Here is a 20,594-nt window from a genome sequence, read left to right as displayed (position 1 = left end):
AAGCCTATTTCTGTCTCCCATATAATTCTGCTAAGCTCCTACCTTGCTAGCTCCTACTCTCCCTTTTACTGAGCTTTTTTAGTTGTCGTTTTCCCCAAGACAGCTTAAGTGATCAATCCAAAACTAACAGAATGAATGGATAAAGCCACAGCCTGGTAACGAGCCTGTTACCTGAAACATCTGCAAAGAAACTATTCAGGAAATACTTAAAAGTGAAGAATATATGACAGAAATAAGAATTTAGGCAAGCAACTATATGCATGTGGGACCAACAACTGCTGACTCCTGCAACCTAGCAGTGAGGAATTAATAATTGACCATTAGATTTAGGCACTGATTTGAAGGAGTTAAATTCCCAGGGTGCCTTTTCAGAGCAGGGTGGGGCATTGAGGAAGTCAGAGAGAGAAAATAAAAGGCACCTGAATGCCCTGGAAAGGAGGAGAAGTAGCAAAATTTTCTGTCAAGCTTCCATTCCTCCCCTATGCTACAAATGCTCCCTAGCTGAGAGTGTCCTGGTGCCCACTGGCAGCTGCAGCCCTTGGCCACACACACCTTCGTGGGGAGTGACCCGTGGCGGCAGCCTTTCCCACACCAGGAAACGAGTGTCACATCCTGGTCTCGTTTGCCTCTACCCACAGCCACCCGTCCCCACTGCTGTGACAGTGCGTGGCATGGCCAGTGGCCAGGGCCTGAGGGTGGGCACATGGGCATTCTCCCTGTTTCGGAGTGGGCATCCTGGAATACATCCTTTGGGGGGCCAAGCAATGGGAGCGGGCCCCTCTCCAGCCCCTGGTACAGCGCACACAAGGTAAGTGTCGACTGTGCAGCACCGTGCTGGGGCTGTGGGAGCAAGTGGGCTCGGGGAGAGAGGGGTAGTTGTTTCAGCCTCTCCCCACTGTCCTCTGAGAGTCCCCTTCCAGCATCTGTTTGCTGCTGACATCTACTCCCTCTTCACCGTGGCTTCCCTCCTCAAGCAGCCCTTTCCGAGCAGGAACTAGGCAGAGCTGTGCTGCTCCGCGCTAGAGCATTGCTGGGTTTTGTCATCAGTGTTTCTGTTGCTGTCAGTGCTGACAATGTATTTGGGCAACTGCAAAAGAAAGACTGAATTAGCCCCCAAGAACTAGCAAGTTGAAGCATCTGCTAACAATAAAAATGAATTGGAGATTGATTAAACCCTTTACCTTTTCCCTGCTTTCTGCCTCACAAACTAGGAGGCATGGGAGGATACTCAACATTCTTGTTTTTCACTGCATAAGAGACAAACTGATTTTTACGATGCAAAGTATCGGTATAAATTGTGCATAAGATGGCTTGCAACTAACTGCTCTCCTTACTCTGTGAGCAGCCCAGTAGCAGGTCATAGCCCAGGGAAGGTCCACAAAGTTCTCCCCTCTGGATTCTGCATTTGCTACTGGGTGGATATCCAGATGGCAGGAGGCATTTCTCAGCCCCTTGTTCTCAGAGGGAAGGAAACCTGTGAATTCCTGTGCTTGGCTCCCCGGAGCAGCAGGACTTCTGGCTGGTGGCGGTGCTTCCCAGGACTAGAGCTAGGATCTCTTATGGGAAAGGGGAGTGTGGAGCCAGGTGTTACTGTGGGTTTGGGAGTCAGCGTCCCAGGGCTGGCGGTGCTTGCAGAGCTGCCAGAGGAAGGCAGCAACAGGGAACCCCTTCAGCATGGGGATGCCCAGCTGCACGTCATGGTGGGGTTATCAGTTTACTTGCAAATTTACTTGCAGTTTACTGGGATGCAAAACATACCAGCCCTGCCCCTGTACTCCTCGGAGTCGATGTGTGAGGCTTGCTGTGTTTTAAACCTGTTAGTTTTCTGGGAAGACTTGAATAATTTCTTTAGTGTTGCTTGGTATCTTTGAGCAAGACTGATTTTTCTGTACTTCCATTTACTTGGCTTGAGGCTTTGGAGAGGTAATGGGTGACTATGGGTCATGTATTGCTGCCAGCCTTCTTTTTCCCAATAGTTAAATTCTTTTGTGCACCCCCATTTTCACATATTACATTTCTGGAAATAGCAGGAGCTGTTCTCTCCATCCCCAGCTAATCCTGGCTGTGATTCAGGGGATCAGCTCTGTCTCAGGTTTTCAAACAGGGGCTCTTTCTTTTTCATGGGGCTTTTTCTTTTCTTAAGGCCATTTAATCCTCTTGGTTCGGTTTCAAGAGGAGCTCTTTGTTTTCTGCCTCTACAAGAGATCACAACTGCACCAGCTCCCGAGGGCTCTTTGTTTTCTGCCTCTACAAGAGATCATAACTGCACCAGCTCCCAACTGCCTGGAAGCATCCTAGGAGAGCTCAGGTGGATTGCTTTTTGGGGAGTATTTTTCAACCCCTTCAGCCACACGAACCATCAGGGGGTGAAAGAGTGAGATCCCCTTTCAAGAGCCCCTGGACGTGACAGGCTTGGCATGGCTGTGGGTCACAGCTGCCTAGTGCCACGTGGGCACTGGAGTCATCCAGAGATCAGCAGATCTACACATGCTTTAGGGAAATCCGTGGCACTAGAGTAAGCCTTAAACTATGTCTGTAAACATGCAGTTCCCTGGAAGAAGTTAAAGTGCCTGTGTCCATGTGGCTGTGTAGTATAATGCCTCCTTGTGCTGGCATTACATTTTTGGGGGGTTTTGGGGTTTTGTTTGTTTGTTTGTTTGTTTTTTTTAATTGGAGTTATTCTCCTGCCAGGTCCCTGATGAGGCTGATTGGCACTAGCTATCAGCATGAGGCCAGAAGGGGGAATGTGTATTCATAGGAAAAAAAGGGTGGAGGTAGGTCTTCTCTTTGGCATTAGCATGGATGTAGCTTGATTGATGCTGCTTGAGGAACTGCAGCTCTGAAATCAGCAACACGGGATCCTGTGCTCTCACAGCCTTCCCTGTTAGTGATGCAGCAAACTCAGATGAAATATGTACCTAGTTACTTGAAGTATTTCCTGACAAACTAAAATTGTTGTAATATTTATGCGTCTGCTGGAGTAATGAATGTATGAAGCCACCACTTGTGGACTTTGTCTGCTTAATAGAAAGTGTATATAATTATTTGAGTTCAATCATTTCTTCCCTCAGCACTTCTCAAAGGTTGCTTGTTTATTTCCAGTATTATCGTTTATGGACCAAAACATTTCCCAAGTACAGTTGAGATGATTATATATAATACTGATTTTGGTTTGACTTTGTGTCAGAGAGGGAGGAAACAGCTGAGTGAGAATAGTCAACAAAGGCTGGGATGTAATCCTTCTGCCGTAACCCGGTGTTTCACACGGCCTTCAGGTTAGTCTCTGTGTGTAGTTGCTCAAGTGCAGAAGCTGAGCTGGAGATGGAAATGCGTTTCACTTCTGCTTCTTTTCCTTCCTTTGCCTGTTTCTTCATAAACTTGGAGTTATTACTGGCTGCCCAGACGCTCACCTTGAGAGACTGTTTTATTCCATGGGTTGTGGCAATAAATCATTTTGGCTCTCTGTTTGAGGTCTAAAATGTAGACAGCTCCTTCAGGATGAATCTCCAGCCTCTTGTCCTGTGACAACATATCCCAGCCTGTCAGAGGCCATACATTCAGGGGGCGAGTACGTGCAGCCAGGCAACCTGATCCTGTGTGTGGTCTCATCAGTGGGTTGTGGTGGCTGCTACCAGGTGCAGTGAGAAATCCCACAGATTAAACACGCCATTGTGAGGTCTTTCTATGCTGCCTTATGTCATGTATATGAAATCCAGACTTCATAAGTGCCACAATTAAGGTTTTTAGCTCGTTCTGTTCAAGGAGAAAGTCTTCAGTACCTCAGCTCACCCCACCTTGCTAATGGCTTGATGTCTAGTGCCACTGAGGCTCAGCAAGCTGAGGGCATGCTTTGGTCCCAGTTTCTTCCAGTGGCAGCACTGGTGCTTCTGGTGCCCTGTGCTGTGAGACACCCAGTGCAGGAGGGCAGGAAGCTGCCACCGTGGCAAAGATGATTTCTCCATTTCTCTTGGCTGAGGAAACACCCCAGAAACACTGAGGACCTCTTCAGCTGGCACTGCCACCAGAGAAAAGAGTAGTCACGGCCCAACCTACAAACATTCACCAGGATATTTTAATCGCTTAAACAATGACATTTCCAACCAAGTTTTTCAATTGGGGAAAGCTCTAGAACAAGCTGAGAAGTCCACAGAAAGTATGTGCAGGAGCCAAAAGGGCAGCATGGCTGTAGCACACCTGGGTTTCAACCAGGGCAGATTTCCTCTGCAAGAAGCAACCACCAGATATTATCAGGCTACTAAAGGTGAAGGGAAACCATCCTGTTATTTTCCACTTCAGGTGTTTTGTAGGACTTTTAAAATGCCATTTTCTCAGTCTGTGTAGGGTATGTCCTGCTGCAGTCTGCTCCCTGATGGACCACGGATGTTAATTGTTTCAGGTTAATCAGTAAATGAGTCCCTGAGCATGGGGAGAGTAGAGACAAACATGTCTTCACCCAGCTCTCTGCTGCTGTAGTCACCTGTGAAGACTATGATGAAAAGGTTTTCCTCTTTCCCCCCCCAGCACCTTATTCTAAAATTCTTCACTGAGAGCAAACAGGGGTGTCAAAACATTGACTGTGTTTCATTGTGGTGTTCTTTACCTGTCAGTTTTCAGAGTTCACACTCATTCGGTTTCCTTTATCTTATGAGGAATGTGCATGGGAGAAAATGCATACTGTTTTGTTAAGTGGGGAATATGTGTTATTTTCAGCCTTTATAAATCAAAAGTTAGGAAGAAGGCTTTGTTCAGCCTTTCAAATATACCTTTTTTGAATCAGTCATAGGGATTCCAAAAGTCAAAGTCTATAACGAAGAAGCATTGCAAACAGTTGCTGCCAGCACTGATGCACGCTCTTCTAGTGGTGTTCTGCTGTCAGGAATTTAGCAGCATGGGCTTAGTCCCATTTAATTAGGCTCTGCTAGAAAAGGATGGGTCATAAATGCAGGACTGTCAGCTAGGACAGCTTTGCACAGAAGCTTCCAGGCTCTGTCAGAGCTGTAGGTCTGATCTGCTGGGGGTTGTGCTCTGATTAGCTTTTGTGTGAGTGAGAAGCTGACATGAGAAAGCAAAATAGAGCACTTGAGCAAAATGGATCACCCATATCCTTTTTCGCAAGGTCATACATCCATTCTGCCTTGCCAAACATCAACTGTTCCCGCAGATGTAAAGATCACAAGGTGTCTGGTGTGAAACAAGCACATAGCTTACATAAGCTGCAGCCTCCAGGTTAAAGAAAGATCAGCTGCTGCATGGGAACTTATTTGTTACTCAAAGGGAAGGGATGTAAGTACAGGAGAGCCTTACCCCTTGCCTGTCCTATTGCACGGTATCATAAACTTGGTTTTATCATTGCAAATCTCAGATTCCTTAGGGAACATAGCTCTTTTCCTTCAGTCACTGCAAGCAGAGTGGGAGTAAGCCACGGAGCTGTTTATACCTCTGAATATAAAGGAGGCAAGTCTGGAACAGATGCCCTCAGTGGGAAAGTAGCCCAAAGACTGGAGGTAGTATGCAGCTTTCTGAGCCAGCCTGAGGAGTGACCTGCCTATGTGGTTTCCACCAGGCACTACTCTGGGTCTCAGAACAGCCTAATTTCCTAGTGCTGTGCTATTGGCAGACATCGATCACTCTGGGTTTCTCCTACCAAAGCCCAGCATGATGCTAGGCAGCAGGTACAGGAAACCAGCTCAGCTCCACGTTTTGAGCTTGGGGCATGTAGACCCAAAGCAAATGCTAGTGATGGGAAATATCATCCTGCCTCTCTTCAGCATTCCTGGCAGAGCTGCTTGAATGAATGCTTCCTAGCCTGATAGCCAAGAGAAGCTGGTGAGCTAAGCCCTTTTATTTAGGCTGATGACTCGCAGTTGATTTTGACAGAAGCAGCCTTGGTGGCTCCTCCTGGACACCTCAGCCAGGACATTGGAAACAACTGCCCTTGCAGGGCTGGGGCAGTATTGAGCACCAGCTATAGCTCCACGAGTGCCTGTTCCCTGATTCTCACTAGGCTATTTTTCCCAAATCTCAGACTGTTTTCAATGCTTCCTCTCCCAATAGGTGCTATCGTAAAATGAGTTTTCAGGTTTTCTGAGCACATTAAAGAACATGTGCATTTGATTTTTTTTAAATGATTAAAGTGACAGCAAGTTAAATAGGAGCTGTGTAATTATGCTAATCTGTTTAAAAAGGCTTGAGAATGCTAATTTGCAAATTTCTAGGCAATAAGGAACGTTACAATTCTTGTCATTTGTCAGAAAGTGGGGTGCAGAAGACAAATGCAAGGAAACTCGTGTCACAAGTTATACATTTCCTACCTAGTGCAGAAATTAGTTTTGCTTTGAACTCCTTCAGAATGGCATTTTACAAAAAGACTGGGGCATAGAGCAGTTTCTGTCTGATATCCAGCTCAGCCACTGACTACAGGGCTTAAAATACAGTCACTGCTTTTCAGCACAATGATCTGGAGCAGCAGAATTGGATTTAGTCTGAAGCTAGCAGAGCAGGGCGAGTGCTCCTCTTGCCTTAGTCAGCACCAAGTGGGAAAGACCACGCATGGGACAAGTTTGAATCCCTACCCTGCTTGGGAGGTTTATTTGCCCTCCCTGCCTCCAGCTTCTAGACTACTTTGCAAATAATAGACTTTAAATTCAATTGGCTGTGTCTACTGTGTTGGTTTTGGTGTCTCCAGCCTTGCCTGGGAGTTGCAAAGTGATGTAGGGTGAAGGTCTGGCTGCCCAGGCAAACACCTGTCTGCTCCTGAGATTTCATAAGGTTGCTGTGTTGATATAGGATGTTGCTGCTAGCCAAAGAGGTGGTGTTAGCCCATCTTGAATCTGCTTCTGCGGCTTCGTTTGCCCTAGCACTCATTTTGACTCCTTGATGAGGCAATTTATCTGGCTAAATCAACAGGAAAATGCTCATTGATAATTTTTTTTTTAATAAAATTTGTTCCTTTCATAAAATCTCACCTATGACGCTGTGGTCCCTTATGATTTTGTGACCCAAAAAAGACTTTATTGCTCTTTAAAGCTGAGGTACAATTTTCTCACATAAAAAAAAAAAAAAAAAGATGTCTGAATCTTATCCTTGCATGTCTCCCAGAGTCTGCTGGATCTGATTAACTCCTGTTTGAAGAAATCAAAAGAATGCAAATAACTCAAGTAGAAATTTGACCAAACTCAAAACCCAGGGCTTTAGAAAGATGAGCAAACAGCAGACTGTGGACTTTGGTCAAAAGGGAGATGAGGACCTTTGGCTAACCTAATAATTGGAGGCTGCAATTACTCCATTTGGCGTTTTGGTGACATGTATAAACTGTTATGTTCATGTTTATAATGTCACCACAGCTTGTCCAAGAAGAATGGCATTTGTTAATATGAACAGTTGGGAGATATGCTTTCCATTCTGTGACTAATCTGGACTTTGAAACTTACTGCCAGCAGCTTCAAAAGACAGCCAGTTGGTGTGCGAATCAACGCCAGGCCTGGAGCAGAGATCTTAAGAAATGTGGCAGTGATATTTGCAGGGTGTGCTCAAAAGGACACAGTCAATACCAAACTAAACAGATGTGTACTGCCTATATTGAGGTTATACCAGTATAACTCCATTCTCTTCCATGATGACCATGGCTGATTTACATCATCTAGGCTAGAATCTTAGGCCTTGTTTGGTGATATGAACTGTTTTGCCCTTAACAGGGGGTTGAAGAGAGGTTATGGAACTGTGACAGAGAAATCACGGGATCATTGGGGTTTCATTCTTGGATGAGGCATGCAGTGACTCTCTGGCTATATTCCCCTTCGTATCCTGCTGTGTTCTGCAGAAACATCCCTGTGAGGCAGAGGCATATGGTGAATGCAAGGTCTCGACCATGAGGAGTGCCAGGTTTGGAGGAAACCCCTCCACATGTGGAAGCAATGACTCACAGCAAAGCAAATGCTGGCTCCTTGGACATGGCTTCTTCACGCTGGCTGAGGTGAAATAGTAACATAGAAGTTCAGATCTTCTTGTGGACAAGCCTACCTCTTGCTGACATTTAATCCCCTAGAACCAAATCAGCTTAACGGAAGCTAAAAACTCTGCCAGAGTCTTAGCTAATGTGTCTGATGACTTAGCTGTCATCCTGCTCAAAACAAAGTCATGTGGCCAGCTGATATGGATTGTGCTTGATTGAACCCCTTTTCTTCAACAGCCAGGGATATCTCCACTGGAAAGAAGTTACTGTGGGAAAACAACCAAAATATGGGTTGTGCATACATAACGGACTTGTAGCCAGATAGTTAACTCCTAATTAAAACCAAGTTTAATTTTCTGGGGCTCCAGCTTGTGAGTAAATAGATCATGACTCCATTTACATTTCTTTATGACTCTAATGTGCTATTTCTTAATGTTTCTTTTCCATTGTTGTGGGAGTTTTGGTTATTTTGGAGTGGGTTTTCCTGCTTTGGGATTGCCACAAGGTTCTTGTATTTATTGACTTCTAATGACATCAGTCTCTTTCCTTTGTTTCTATCTCTTTTGGTGACAACCTTTTGCTCCTTGCAGTGATTACGGCACCATGAACATTATTGTTCAGTGTCTGTGTTACCATGTGGCAAAGACTCAGTCATCATGTCAAGATGATGGAGAGCAAAGCTTGTAGTATCTGCGGAAGCTTCAGTCAAACAGATAAAGCAGCTTTCATGTGATCAAGACTCTAGATCCATCTCTTGACTATTGTACTGGTTTGGCCAGAGTTAATTTTCTTTATAGTAACTTGTCTGGTGCTGTTTTGGATCTGTGATGAAAAACATGTTGATAACATGGGGATGTTTTAGTTTGTGCTTGCACAGCATCAAGGTGATTTTTGTTTCTCACACTGCCCCACCAGTGAGTGGGCTGGGGGTGCACAAGAAGCTGGGAGGGGACACAGCTGGAACAGCTGGCCTCAACTGACCAAAGGGGTATGCCATACAATATGATGTTATGCTCAGCAATAACTGCTGGGGGAGGAAGGAGGGACTTCTGGAGTTAGGGCATTTGTCTTCCCAAGTAGCTCTTATGCATGATGGAGCCCTGCTTTCCTGGAGGTGGCTGAACACTGGCCTGCTGTTAGGAAGTCATGAATGAATTTCTGATTTTGCTTTGCTTGCTCGAGCAGCTTTTTCATTGCCTATTAAACTCTCTATATCAACCCAAACTAAAGAGCAATGTGTGGTTTACAAAAGCATAGAGATAATAGCGTCTGACTCATGAAAAGGGTGCTCAGTTATTCTTCATTTTTTTAATTCCTGAAAGGGAGTAGACACAATTTATCTTTGTGGCCCCATCTCTATAGTAGTCCCTGTCAAGAAGAAACTTGCTAACCATTATATCCTAAACTGACGCTAAAATACCGGATAAAAAGACAGCAAGTTATATACTGGGGAATCCACATAAGGTACAATTGCTGCAAGATCAATAATACTCCAAACTGGTGAAAAAAACCCTCACCACCTTGTTATCTCTTTGAGTGCAACAGAGGACATAAAAAGGTGGTATAGGTACCTAGAAGGGATCATCCAGCTAAACAGATTTCTGTTTTCTGCAGCAGAAGACTGCTGTGTAGTAGATGTTTTGGATTTTTGTGAACTAGATACCTAGCCCTCATGTCAGCACCTACTGTGAACGGAAAACAGTAATCAGTACTTTAAACCAGGTTACAGTTGGTAGTAAAAGGTCAAAATGCACAAGTGTAATGTGTGACAGGGAAACAGCTGGGAAAACATGAGCTCGTTGCCCGTATCGCAGGCCCCTGCAAGAAATTTGCATATGAGATCATTTTTAAAGAGTTTGTTATCCCCAGATTTGCATCTTACAGTTTTGACCAGAAGTATCTGCAAATTAAAAGCATCCAGTTGTGTGTTTGTGTGTATATGCACCCATATACATACGTGTGAATATTTTAGAGAGTGCAAGACCTCATGTTTTTAAATCATCACTGATAAACTAGCAGTTGTTTATGTTTAAATGAAGAATGTTGCTAACCAAAAGGCTCTCCCTTCTGGAGTCCAGTCATTTTTTTGGCATTAGGAACTATCTGTAAATGATTAAACTCTCTGTGGAAATGAAACTAGGAGAGCCAAGTGCGTGAGGTGCAGGAAGGGAAGCAGGGAACGAACATACAGCACCCCTGCTTTGCAGGAGCAGCCAACTGGAAGGGCCTTTGGGCTGCCCATTCCCCTACCATAAAATCAAGTAATTCTTTTAACAGATGGATCAAACTTCATTCTAAATGCAGTCAGGTCTTTTCTTTCTCCCCTCCCTTGTTGTTACTTCTGTTAGAAGCGGTTCTGAAATGCCGCTGGCTTGGAAGTGTCCTCATTTCCAGCCTGCGTTTACCCCTGCCCCACACGTGTGACACCGGGCTTGAACAACTGAGCGTGTTCACTTGGGTTGTGATGTGGAGAAACGTTTTCTATGCACATCAAAGGAAGGGTTAGTTATAGCTAACAGAGGATTAATTGAGACAGGATGGGGGTCCAGCCTGCCTTTGTTGGAAAGTGGTGCTGGAGAGGTGCATGCAGGAAGAGGCTTGTCATCCCTCTCATGAGCTCCTCTCAGCTGGTAGAGGGCAACTTTTATACAAAAGTGCTTTTTAAGTTTTGGTAAATAATGTATTGAGCTGGCTACATTTCTGTCAGGCTTTTGTGTATCTGGTTTAAGTGGAATCAGAAATAGCTCATTCGTACTCCAAGCAAGACTTGTACTACAATAACAAGAGGGAATGAGCTAGCTATGCTTGGTTTGGAGGCATGTTTGTGTGCACATGCAGAGCGAGCCATCCCATCTCCCCAACAGTACACTGTGCCCTGCTCTGCAACCTGATGTAAGACTTCACAGTGCTGTTTACTCAGTTGTTCGGGTAACTCCCTTTTGAGCATGCCTGTCTTTCTGAGCACTGGCAGAGCTAGTGCTCTGTCTCGCAGGGCATGGACTGGTACGCTCCAGCTCCCCATGAATCTTGCGTCCCCCTCCTCAGCTCTCCGTTTAGGGGTCCAGGGGGCCACATGAAACAGGGAAAGGAGCAGCACAGCCTCTGCGCATGAGACAGTAGCTTCTGGGAATTAATATACCTAGGCTTCAAATGGCCTGGCTTGAACCTTACCTTGTACACCAGGAATTAGTGTCAAACAGCCATATAGAAAGCCTGCTCCTGGGCAGCAGTAGAGAAGTTGCTCCTGGGCAGCAGCAGAGAAGTTTCCCCAGGCCAGCTGGCTGTTTTGTGGGAGAAGCTGGTCAGGCAATGCTGGCTTGCCTCCGTGTTTCTCCTGAGGGACCTGGCAACTGGCAAAAGTTCATAATCCTATTCTTGCTTTTCCTGGTATGTAATTTCTATAGTTGCCATGGAGATGTTATGTGATGGTCCTTGAGAGAATCTTTCTATTAAGATTTACCAACTATGACTGAAATTTTCAGACCCTTTGTTATACAGTCATTGGAGAGGTTTTTATTTGCAATCTGACAGGCAGTATTAAAAACATGAAATGGTCTCCGCTTATGCGGCAAGGTATCCCGGGCTGTTCATGTGAAGAACAGTATAAAAATCCATTCTGACCCTTCTCCATTCTCGTATTTATTTCTAATCTTGAGGTTTGTTTCCTGAGAATAAGAAAATGAAATTTAGAAGTTGGAACGTTTGGTTGTAACTCCTCAAAAAGAAAAAAAAATGCTACTCATAATGCTTGTTAACATTATAGTGGATTGATATGTTTGTATATAACATGAGTGAGCGTATAGAAATTTACTTCAGTATAGTTCACAACTAATATTCTTCATATCGGTTTTTGGACATTAATTAAAGTAAGCAAACTGATAAATACAAGATAGATCTCATGAGAATGATTAAAGTATGGAGATGAATGGAAGGGTCCCACTTCACTAGTTGCTTTATCCTCTCAAGTTCCCACACCTTTTCTTTTGTAAACTACCAGGCTCTCCTTCCAGCCTTCACAGTTTTTCTTGTTTCTGAAAAAGATGTATTTTAAATTTGCGAGGTAATGAAAAGTAAAACCTAGTAAAGGCAAGGATACTGTAATATTCATGGGATAAGATCCTTACTGACTGTGGTCTACAATCCAGCCTGCTGACCTGTGTAAAACCTACAAACTGTCTTGTCTTCACCCAAATTTATCCTGACTTAGAGTCTCCTCTCTCCTTCTGTTCCTAACGAAGATGGTGCCAAATGTTTTGATCCTTTCTTCCTTGTATATTGAATGATATCCTTTTTCTTTATGTCACAATGAGCAAATCAAATATATTTTCATTATGTGTTTCAGCACAGGTAATTGCCCCTTTTATTTCTGCTGTCCTTCAGTACTTCATATGGGCCTGAACCCACATATGACTATATGAATTGCACTACGAAAACCATTGAAACAAGGACCTTCTTTTCTTTATACGTCTGTAAAGCACTGAGTACAGCCAGAGCTCTGTGAATAATAAGAGCTAAATGATAAACCTCTCCTAATTCCACATGGTGGCTCTTTGAAAAATATGGTTTTTGTTAAGGATCCTGAATTCCCCTTGTTTCAGAGTGAACTCAGAACTGGAAGTTTAGAAGGCATTTTCTTGCCCCCCGCACCCCCCCCCCCCCCCTCCCCTTTTATTTCTTATAAGACGCATAGAGATCTGACAAAATCCTCATTACTGGTAACGATGTGTAGTTTTTGAAGCAGTATATGCCATAACATTTGTTGGGAACACCTTTAGATTACAAATAAATGCAGAAATGAAGAGTAATGAACAGTTTAACTAGCCTTGATGAGTGAGCTGACAACATACATTTGAAGTGGTTTTTTTCTGCTAGTCAGTTTAATTTATAGACATAGCAAGTTTCCATAAATAATGACCATATACCTTTTACTCAATGCAAATTAAGTTAATCTTTCTAAGCTTTCATTTCACAGGCCTGGCAACGGCAGTTTAATGTGCATTAGGAAAATATACATGTAATATGGATAAATTGCATCTTGCTGTTTAACTGAGTCTGCAATGCAGGTTTTAGTCTGCAAGGGATAAATTTATTAGAATTAGTGCCAAAGATTTGATTTCAGCCTGGCTTTCATTTGCTGTAAACCCCTTACTTTGACAATAAAAACAGACCTTGCATGCAAAATGCCCATTTAAAACACTGCCAGAATGATGTGTAAAGGTGCTAAGGTAAATAAGCATCAGGTCTGGCACGATGTGCTTAAAGCAGGACTGTATGCAGTCATATGCCATACTGCTCCTCATTTGAATAGCAAGATGCTGCCACTTCACTTGGCAAATGGATGGCCACCATCCTCCCCTTCCCACACATGGGCTCATGCAAGAGCCTCCCATGACTGGGATGGGGGATGCCAGGTGAGTGCTGAGGGTCCCTTGCTCAAGATGAATTTGCTACTTGTCGAACTCATTCCCTCCAGCAGCCCCGGTACAAGCTGCTCTCACCACTGGCAGACTGCGCGGGGCCACCATTTTAAAACCCTTGCCATGGCTTGTGAATCTTGATCCGCTTTTCGTGTTAAACGTTGGCAGGTGGCTTATAAAGAACACAATGCTGACGGGGTCTGTGTTGGGAGGGTTATGTCAAACCTGGAACAGTGCCTTTCCAGCCTCACAAATTGTTCTAAGGCAAACGAGGCGGTGAGGGAACGGGGGGCCAGAGGAAGGAGGCATCCCTCAAGCCAGCTATGCCACCGAGGAAAATGTCAGCAGATCCACAGCCTCAGTCTGTGGTCCATGTGCTTGGGGACTATCTAGAAGGGACTGCAAAGCCAGCAAGTGACATCCATGGCTTGTTCCAAACCATATTAAGGTGAAGGAAATCAAATTTCTGTGGTTTTGGTGTTGTGGTTTTTAACTTTCTGGAAAACTTAAGGTCAGAATATTTCTGTGATAAGCCTCATGCATTTGGAAGCACTGGAAGAATGGGTCAACAGTTTAAAATCTGGGGTCTGACAATGTGGCCTGTACATTTGGACAGACGTTTTGGTGATGAAGGGACTTGCTTCTTATGCCAACAGTTTTGAATATGTAAGGCTTTTTCCTGTAGAAGTCCTTAGTTGACTGAAGGAGCACCACAACTCTGAAGTTGTGTCTACAACTGAATTCCCTCACAAATGTTTGTCTCAAGACTTAGGTGTGGAAAGCCCCGCAGTGCTGCAGATGATATCGCAGCTGGATATCGCAACTGGAAACTTGGTGTTAAGAGAATATCATATTTGTTACTCATAAACCTGGCTGTTCCACCAGTCCTTTAGCCTCTAAAGGACATTGAATGGCAGGCAGTACAAACAGTAAAGCGTTTTACATAACAAAATGGGAATAGAAGGGCTGTGGTGGCCTTCAGGGCAATACAGAAACCATTTTGGTTTGATAGGGTGATCTATCTTCTGTCACAGGTCATCTTTCATCAAGCATGGTTTTACTAGCCTGAGATACGGTATCCTATTTTTTCTCTCCTGCTTTGAGCGCAGCTGTATGTGATGGCTCTTGTGCATTAGAAATCGCCTGCTGATTTAGGATGCACTCTGATTTGTGAAGTTTGCAATCTAATTTTCCTCTTTAATGCATTTTTTGTTCCCTGTTGTTTTCTTTAATATCGGCATGTCTGAGTATGACCTTGTGCAAGACAGTTTTGCCATGCTATAACTGCGTGGCGTTACTGTACTTTCATCTCATCTCCCTGAACGGATCCATGTGATATTTGACCTCCTTGGGGCATTGTACTCTGCTTTTAATCTTTAGGGGTCTGTCCAGCCCTGGGTTTGGAAGTATGGTGCTATCACCATACTAACCAGAGCTCATTAACACATGTCAGTCTAGAGCAGGCAGCGCAGTATATATGCCAACAGCAGCACTCAGGTGAAACGTGTGGTCATTACAATAAAATGACCTGAGCAACGAGGATAAGATTTGAACCCAGACTGCTACTATGAATTTGCCTTGATCATGCACACGTGCTGTTTTTCCTTACGTGCAGATACAGGAGGTTGCTTAAGTTGGGCATAAAGGGATGTCACCTCAACAGCTTTGCATGTGTTGCATGTCAAGGCCCTGAAGGCACCCACAACCCTGCCTGTTCCCAGATGCCCCCAGAGCTCTCCCACCCTGCCCATGGCCCAGGACCCCATTTTGACCCCCTGGGGCCACCAACCTCTGCTCCAGCAATGCTGGTCCCCAGCTCCTACAGGCCTGCCCGGCCCTACCCAACCATAGGTCCTCACGCAGGCCCATGTCCCTAGCCCAACGTCCGCTGAGGGGAATATCAATCTTGGTATTTCACAGGGAAGTACTGAGAATGGCCACACATGTCTTGGTATTTCACAGAAAATGAGAAGACAGAGAAGATGCAAGTTTTTGACCTGTTTTCTGTTCCTGGCAATTTATGGAACCTGTAAGAAGATAGACTGTTGGGAGATGGTTCCTGTTCACCATGTTAGAAATCTTACATGTCCCACAAGCATACCTGAGCCAAGCTCACTGGTACCTGACAAAGCAGCCACCATGGTACAAAAGCAGTCATTGTTCTGGAGGGGAAACCAGTGATGCAGGGCACTGAAAAACAGCCTGCTGGAGTCCCTGTCCCCATCAGTGCCCATCAAAGGGGCATTTGATGCACAGTCTTTGGAGGCAGGTACTCAGGTCATCATCAGTACCCATAAGTGGATCTGATTTTGCAAATTGTTTTAGATGACAGGTGGAATACATGGCCCCCTTCACTGCCCCACCAGCTGTGTGTGAGTTTTACCTCCAGGGATGAATGAGGACCCCGCTTTGGGCTAGCTTGAGACCTGCTGAGTTTTCTCCCTGGGGTGCTGGTTGCCTCTGGAGTCCTGCACAGTGTCTGTGACCCTCAGCTGAAAGCTGGGAGTAAGGAGCTGCAAGGGGTTATCCAGAGATGCAGCCATAAGGGTAGGATCAGCTGCCGAAACAAAGAGCTGCAGAGAGATTTGGGTTCTCTGCTGGGAGTAGTGTGGATGTATTACAATTACTGATGTGAAAGCAATAAAATGATGGGGTAAATGAGGCGGCAGTTTCTGTTTTCTATTCCCTGCTGTCTCCTTTTTCTTAAACCCTTCATGAGGAGGCTGACAAGGCCACTTCTCCACCCCCTCACAAGGGAGCATGTTGTCATTTAAAAAGCACAAGTCTTTGGGAGCAAGAAAACAATTTTGATTTAACTGCTGTTTTATTGAAGCTGCCGTGTGTGCGGGATGATGGAGGGGGTGCAATAATCCACCTGTGAAATTGTCAAATTTTGCACAAGATCAGCGCTCAGGATTTGATGCTACAGCATCAAAGCCTCAGCAAGGAAAAACCATCCCTCTGCTCCTGTGGGGCTCTGGGTGGGGACCCTTTGACAGCATTTCCCCAGCGTGGAAGGAGTCTGCAAGGCTGCTCATGTTCCTGTAACAGTTAGTGCCCGATCTCAGCAGAGACGTCTGTGCTGAGGTGTGCTGAGATGTCTTGTCACATGCTCCCTGCTGCTCCCAGTGAGGGGTGTTCTCCGGGCATGGAAATGCACCGTGTGTGAGCCCAGGGCACTCTGCCGGAGTATCTGCTAGGGGATACAGGAGTGTGAGGAGAGGACACAAGATGGGGTGGGCCTCCAGTGGCCAGGCACCAGAGGGTATGGACAAAACTCTTGAGTAACGCTTCTCCCTGAACGCTTCTTGTACACAGGCTGTGGCACCAGTGCTGTAATACTTAGCACAGAGAGTGTGGGAGTAAAGGAGCCCTCTCACCTCCTGCATTCCCCTCTCTGCATCCCCTTGTACCCACCAGTTAAGTCTTGGTGACACCTGGCAGTCAGCCAAGCATTTCACCCAGAGCAAATCTGTTGTCTGCTTTTCCTTCTGAGCCTAAGCCACTACTGAAACTACACGGGCCAGAGGCAGCTGGTTTCAGCTGTGTCTCTTAAATGAGAATATTATCATCCATATTTAATAAGGCTGTTGTTTCTTCACAGTTTTGTGGATGCTCTTTCCTAGTCTGGGAATTATCTAGCCACAACAGTAACCACCACCAAGAGCTTGCTGGACCACACGCTGCTCTTAGCAATAGTGGATGCTGAGGGGCAACGGACTCTGTGGCTGGTAGGGTAGGCACTGCCTGCTCAGAGTGCCCAGCGACCACCTTGGAGGAGAGTCGTGAAAGCTGAGGCTGTGAGCACTGAGTTGGATGCTGCTTTACAGCTTGTAAGCAATAGTTATGCCGGGTTATGGTGCCATAACCTTGTTTATAAAAACTCACTGATTCTATGTTCGTCTTCTCCGCAAGCTAGGGGGGCTCCTCGCAGCACTGCACCAGTGACCGTGAGTGGGTCTTGAGCACACCTATGACAATGTACACAGTGCTACGTTTTGAAAGTTAGACAGGGACTCTACTGTGTTTGAGCTTGCTGAAACAGCATCTTCAAATGACTGCTTTCCAAAATCATGAATCCTGCTTGAAAGTTTTTAATTTCTTAACGTCATAGAAAGTTTGCAAATCTTACTGAAAATTAGGCTGGTTAGACAAGAAGTTGATGAAATAACACAATACATTAAAGAAACTGTCAGGACACCTGTGTTCCTGGCTGCCCTGTCAAATACTGGATATGTTAACTCTTAAGATAATTGTGTTCTAATGCGAATGGTTTGATTGCTGTTGATTTTCTTTCTGGATTATGTAACAAAGCAGGTCCTTTTTTAGGAAAAGAAGAATACATGTGTGTTGTGTTCAGCTGAGACCTGTCTAGTTTTTTCTTTCATGAGATTTAAGAAGGCTTTCTACTGAAGGACAGCAAAACCACCTCCTGCACAGAGATGCCCTTTCCATTCCCAGCTGTTTAAGAGTCAACTGTGCATATATATTTGTTATCAGTTTACTCGGCGCTGCATGAAGTCAGTGATTGAAAAGTGCAACATTTTGCTTATGATTGGGTTACAATGTGCTATCAGAAAACCACTGCTATATTGTTGTTCTTAAACTAATACATATTTTTGTATTTGTTTTGTGATATTTTAGACCCAGCTCTGGGGAGTTTTACTTGCTGCTGCTTCAAATTTTCTGATTAGTGTCTCTCTGAGTATACAGGTATGAAATCATTTCTCTTCATTCAAAGTTGTTTGTATTTAGCAAGTAACTTATGTTACAGTTTGTTTTCATGGTGAAGTTCAAACACAAATTTTGTTGCATTTAGTAAAAATTCCCTTTCCTTAACTGTAGTTTAATGGTGCCCTGCTGGAGTTGTTGGCAGTATGATAGCTCTCAATCTGTTTTGTGCTGTTCGTAACTCCTCCTCCCCTTTGTAATGTGCCATAAGAAAATACCAACTGTGGCCCACTTGTGGTCCCACTGGACATCACATGAACCTGTCTCAGAGTGTCCATATCTGAAATGAAATTGACCACAAGGTCTTCGGTGCTGCTTAATGAAGTGATTAATGTAATTAAATATGCATAGGGACTTTTTTTTTTGCAATATTGGGCCGCAAAACAACTTTGACCAATTTAGTTAGGATAAAATAATCTGAGTAAATATTTTAAAACATAAAAGAAATGGGAGGTGCTGATTCTACAACTATGGCAAAGGGTTGTAGGATTAGATTTATAAAATCCTTTCTGTATTAATACTTAGAATGCATACTTGGTAGAAAGTTAAATAATTCATTATAATCTGTATCTTTTAGACTTCATGGTATTTTTAGGTCTTCTAATAAAAGGTTTTAAAGTGCAAAAGACATTGTGTAAGTTGTCCAGAAAAGGTATTTTTGCTAGCTTGTATTTTATGAGTTGTTTATGTTTCATATAAGGCTACTTCTTGCTTTTTCTGTGAAGGATGAAACAGAAAGTTGTGGAATATGAAAACTTCTACCCATAATAATCCATCTTAGTAATGCTGGAAGGTTCTTCAATGATTCCTTTCTATTTTAAGTATCTCTGGTTGAAGAATCCCATAGAAAGCAATCTGTTTAGCTAGAGATGGAAGGCAGGTTGAGATGACTGCAGCCTTTCCAATGAGCTCCAACCTGCTGACAGTGACAGTACTAGGACAGGCTCTGTTTCAATGGACAAACTCTTGCTGGTGAAGTGGAAATTCAGCCTAGCCCATAATAACGAGGTGGTTCAGACCTCATACCTTTTGTTTGCTGGAGGCACTGAGTGCCAAAGTGGATGCTTTGCCAGGGGAGGTACTGAGGCATGCAGACAGACCTCTTGACTCATGATCATTAACAGGGTTTACTGGATTTGAACTATCTTCCAGCTTTTTAAATGCTGCTTAGGAAAACCCAATAGCTCTGCATTGCCATTTAACAGTTTCAACTAACATTTTTATTTGTCCTTTAAAATAGGTTTTTCTCCATTTAGTAACAATAACTTATAAATATGAATAATGACTTTCCCTAGATCTCAACATATATATTTTCACACTCATATTAAATGGACAGGCCAAATTTTATTGTTCTCTCTCCCTTTCCCACCTTGCAGTCGGTTGCCTTCCCTCCCTTCCCTCTAGTTGATTGTCAGCTAAAGAGCAGGCCACCATTTGCAATATGTTTCAGCTGGATTATAAACAGCCTCCACCTAAATACCACCCACATACATTACTGTGCAAAGAAGGCAGACATCTGGAGAAAGAAGGCTGCAAGGGAGCCACTGAGCTCACCCCTCCGTGTTCATCGCAGATCTTTTCAATCACCCTGTGCCCTCAAAAGAGTTGTTCCTACAAGAATCTGGGGAGAAACTAGAGCTCAGGATTCAGTTTTGTCCTATTTGGTTTTCAGTAGAAATTTGGATTCTTGATTCGAATATTATTTCATATCAATTTCAATGGGATCTTTATTGGACTTCATTTGTTTATAAAAATGGGACATGCAAAATCCTGGATATTACTGTGAATTGCTGGTCTGTGGCTCGAGGAATTTTGATTTCCTTACGTTCCTTTTCTCCTTGGAGGGCTAAACTTGTTTGTAGAATTTCATCCCCTGAACATGTACCACAGCATGAAGCTGCACTAGTGTTCTGCATCCCCTCAACAAGAGGAGCGACTGAGACTATGGTATATCACAGATGTTACTGTTTGGACCGTACTCTGTAGCATAGCCTACAGAGTAGAATGGGAGTATGAAGGAAATTGTTTCAATTTCCCTGGGCCTCTACAGGGACATTTCCAAAATCAAATATGAAGTGATGGAGAAAAAAAATGTATTTTACCACCATTTATAAAAAAAAAATAAAAAAATCATTTGGTTTCAAATTTTTTTGCCCCATGTACAGAGAAGCTGGTGAGGAATCTGAGAAAGGAAATGGTACTCTGCAGACCTAATGTCCCAATCACGACACCTTCCTGATGGAGACTCCCTGGACTCTGTTTCAGAAGACCAGTGTGATCAAAGTCAAATTATTTTGTTATATACAGGTTCTTGCTGTACAACTAGAGAGAAAACAATTACAACTTGTGTCAATGATACCTTCTCCATGTAACAAGAAGAGTTTGTGAAGTATTACTTGAGTATATATTATGCCTGTTGATACAGCAGTAACTGATTTTCCTTCTGAAAATAACACCGTACCTGAGATCGTCTTCTAACTTAAAAACAGATTACA

The 20,594-nt window shown here is 44.0% G+C and overlaps 1 protein-coding gene across 1 annotated transcript in view; it reads left to right on the top strand.

Annotated features, from left to right (window-relative positions):
• Positions 1-468: 468 nt before the first annotated feature.
• Positions 469-20,594, top strand: part of NIPAL2 (NIPA like domain containing 2) — a 51,660-nt gene continuing 31,534 nt past the window's right edge. The window contains exons 1-2 of the mRNA XM_040587192.1: positions 469-808; positions 18,013-18,081. Coding sequence (XP_040443126.1) covers positions 704-808; positions 18,013-18,081 — 174 coding nt within the window. The 5' untranslated portion in view covers positions 469-703. The remainder of the gene's footprint in view (positions 809-18,012; positions 18,082-20,594) is intronic.

This window comes from Falco naumanni, chromosome 3, assembly GCF_017639655.2.
Source record: "Falco naumanni isolate bFalNau1 chromosome 3, bFalNau1.pat, whole genome shotgun sequence".
Classification (NCBI taxonomy): domain Eukaryota; kingdom Metazoa; phylum Chordata; class Aves; order Falconiformes; family Falconidae; genus Falco; species Falco naumanni.
This window is presented reverse-complemented; position numbering and strand designations above follow the sequence as displayed.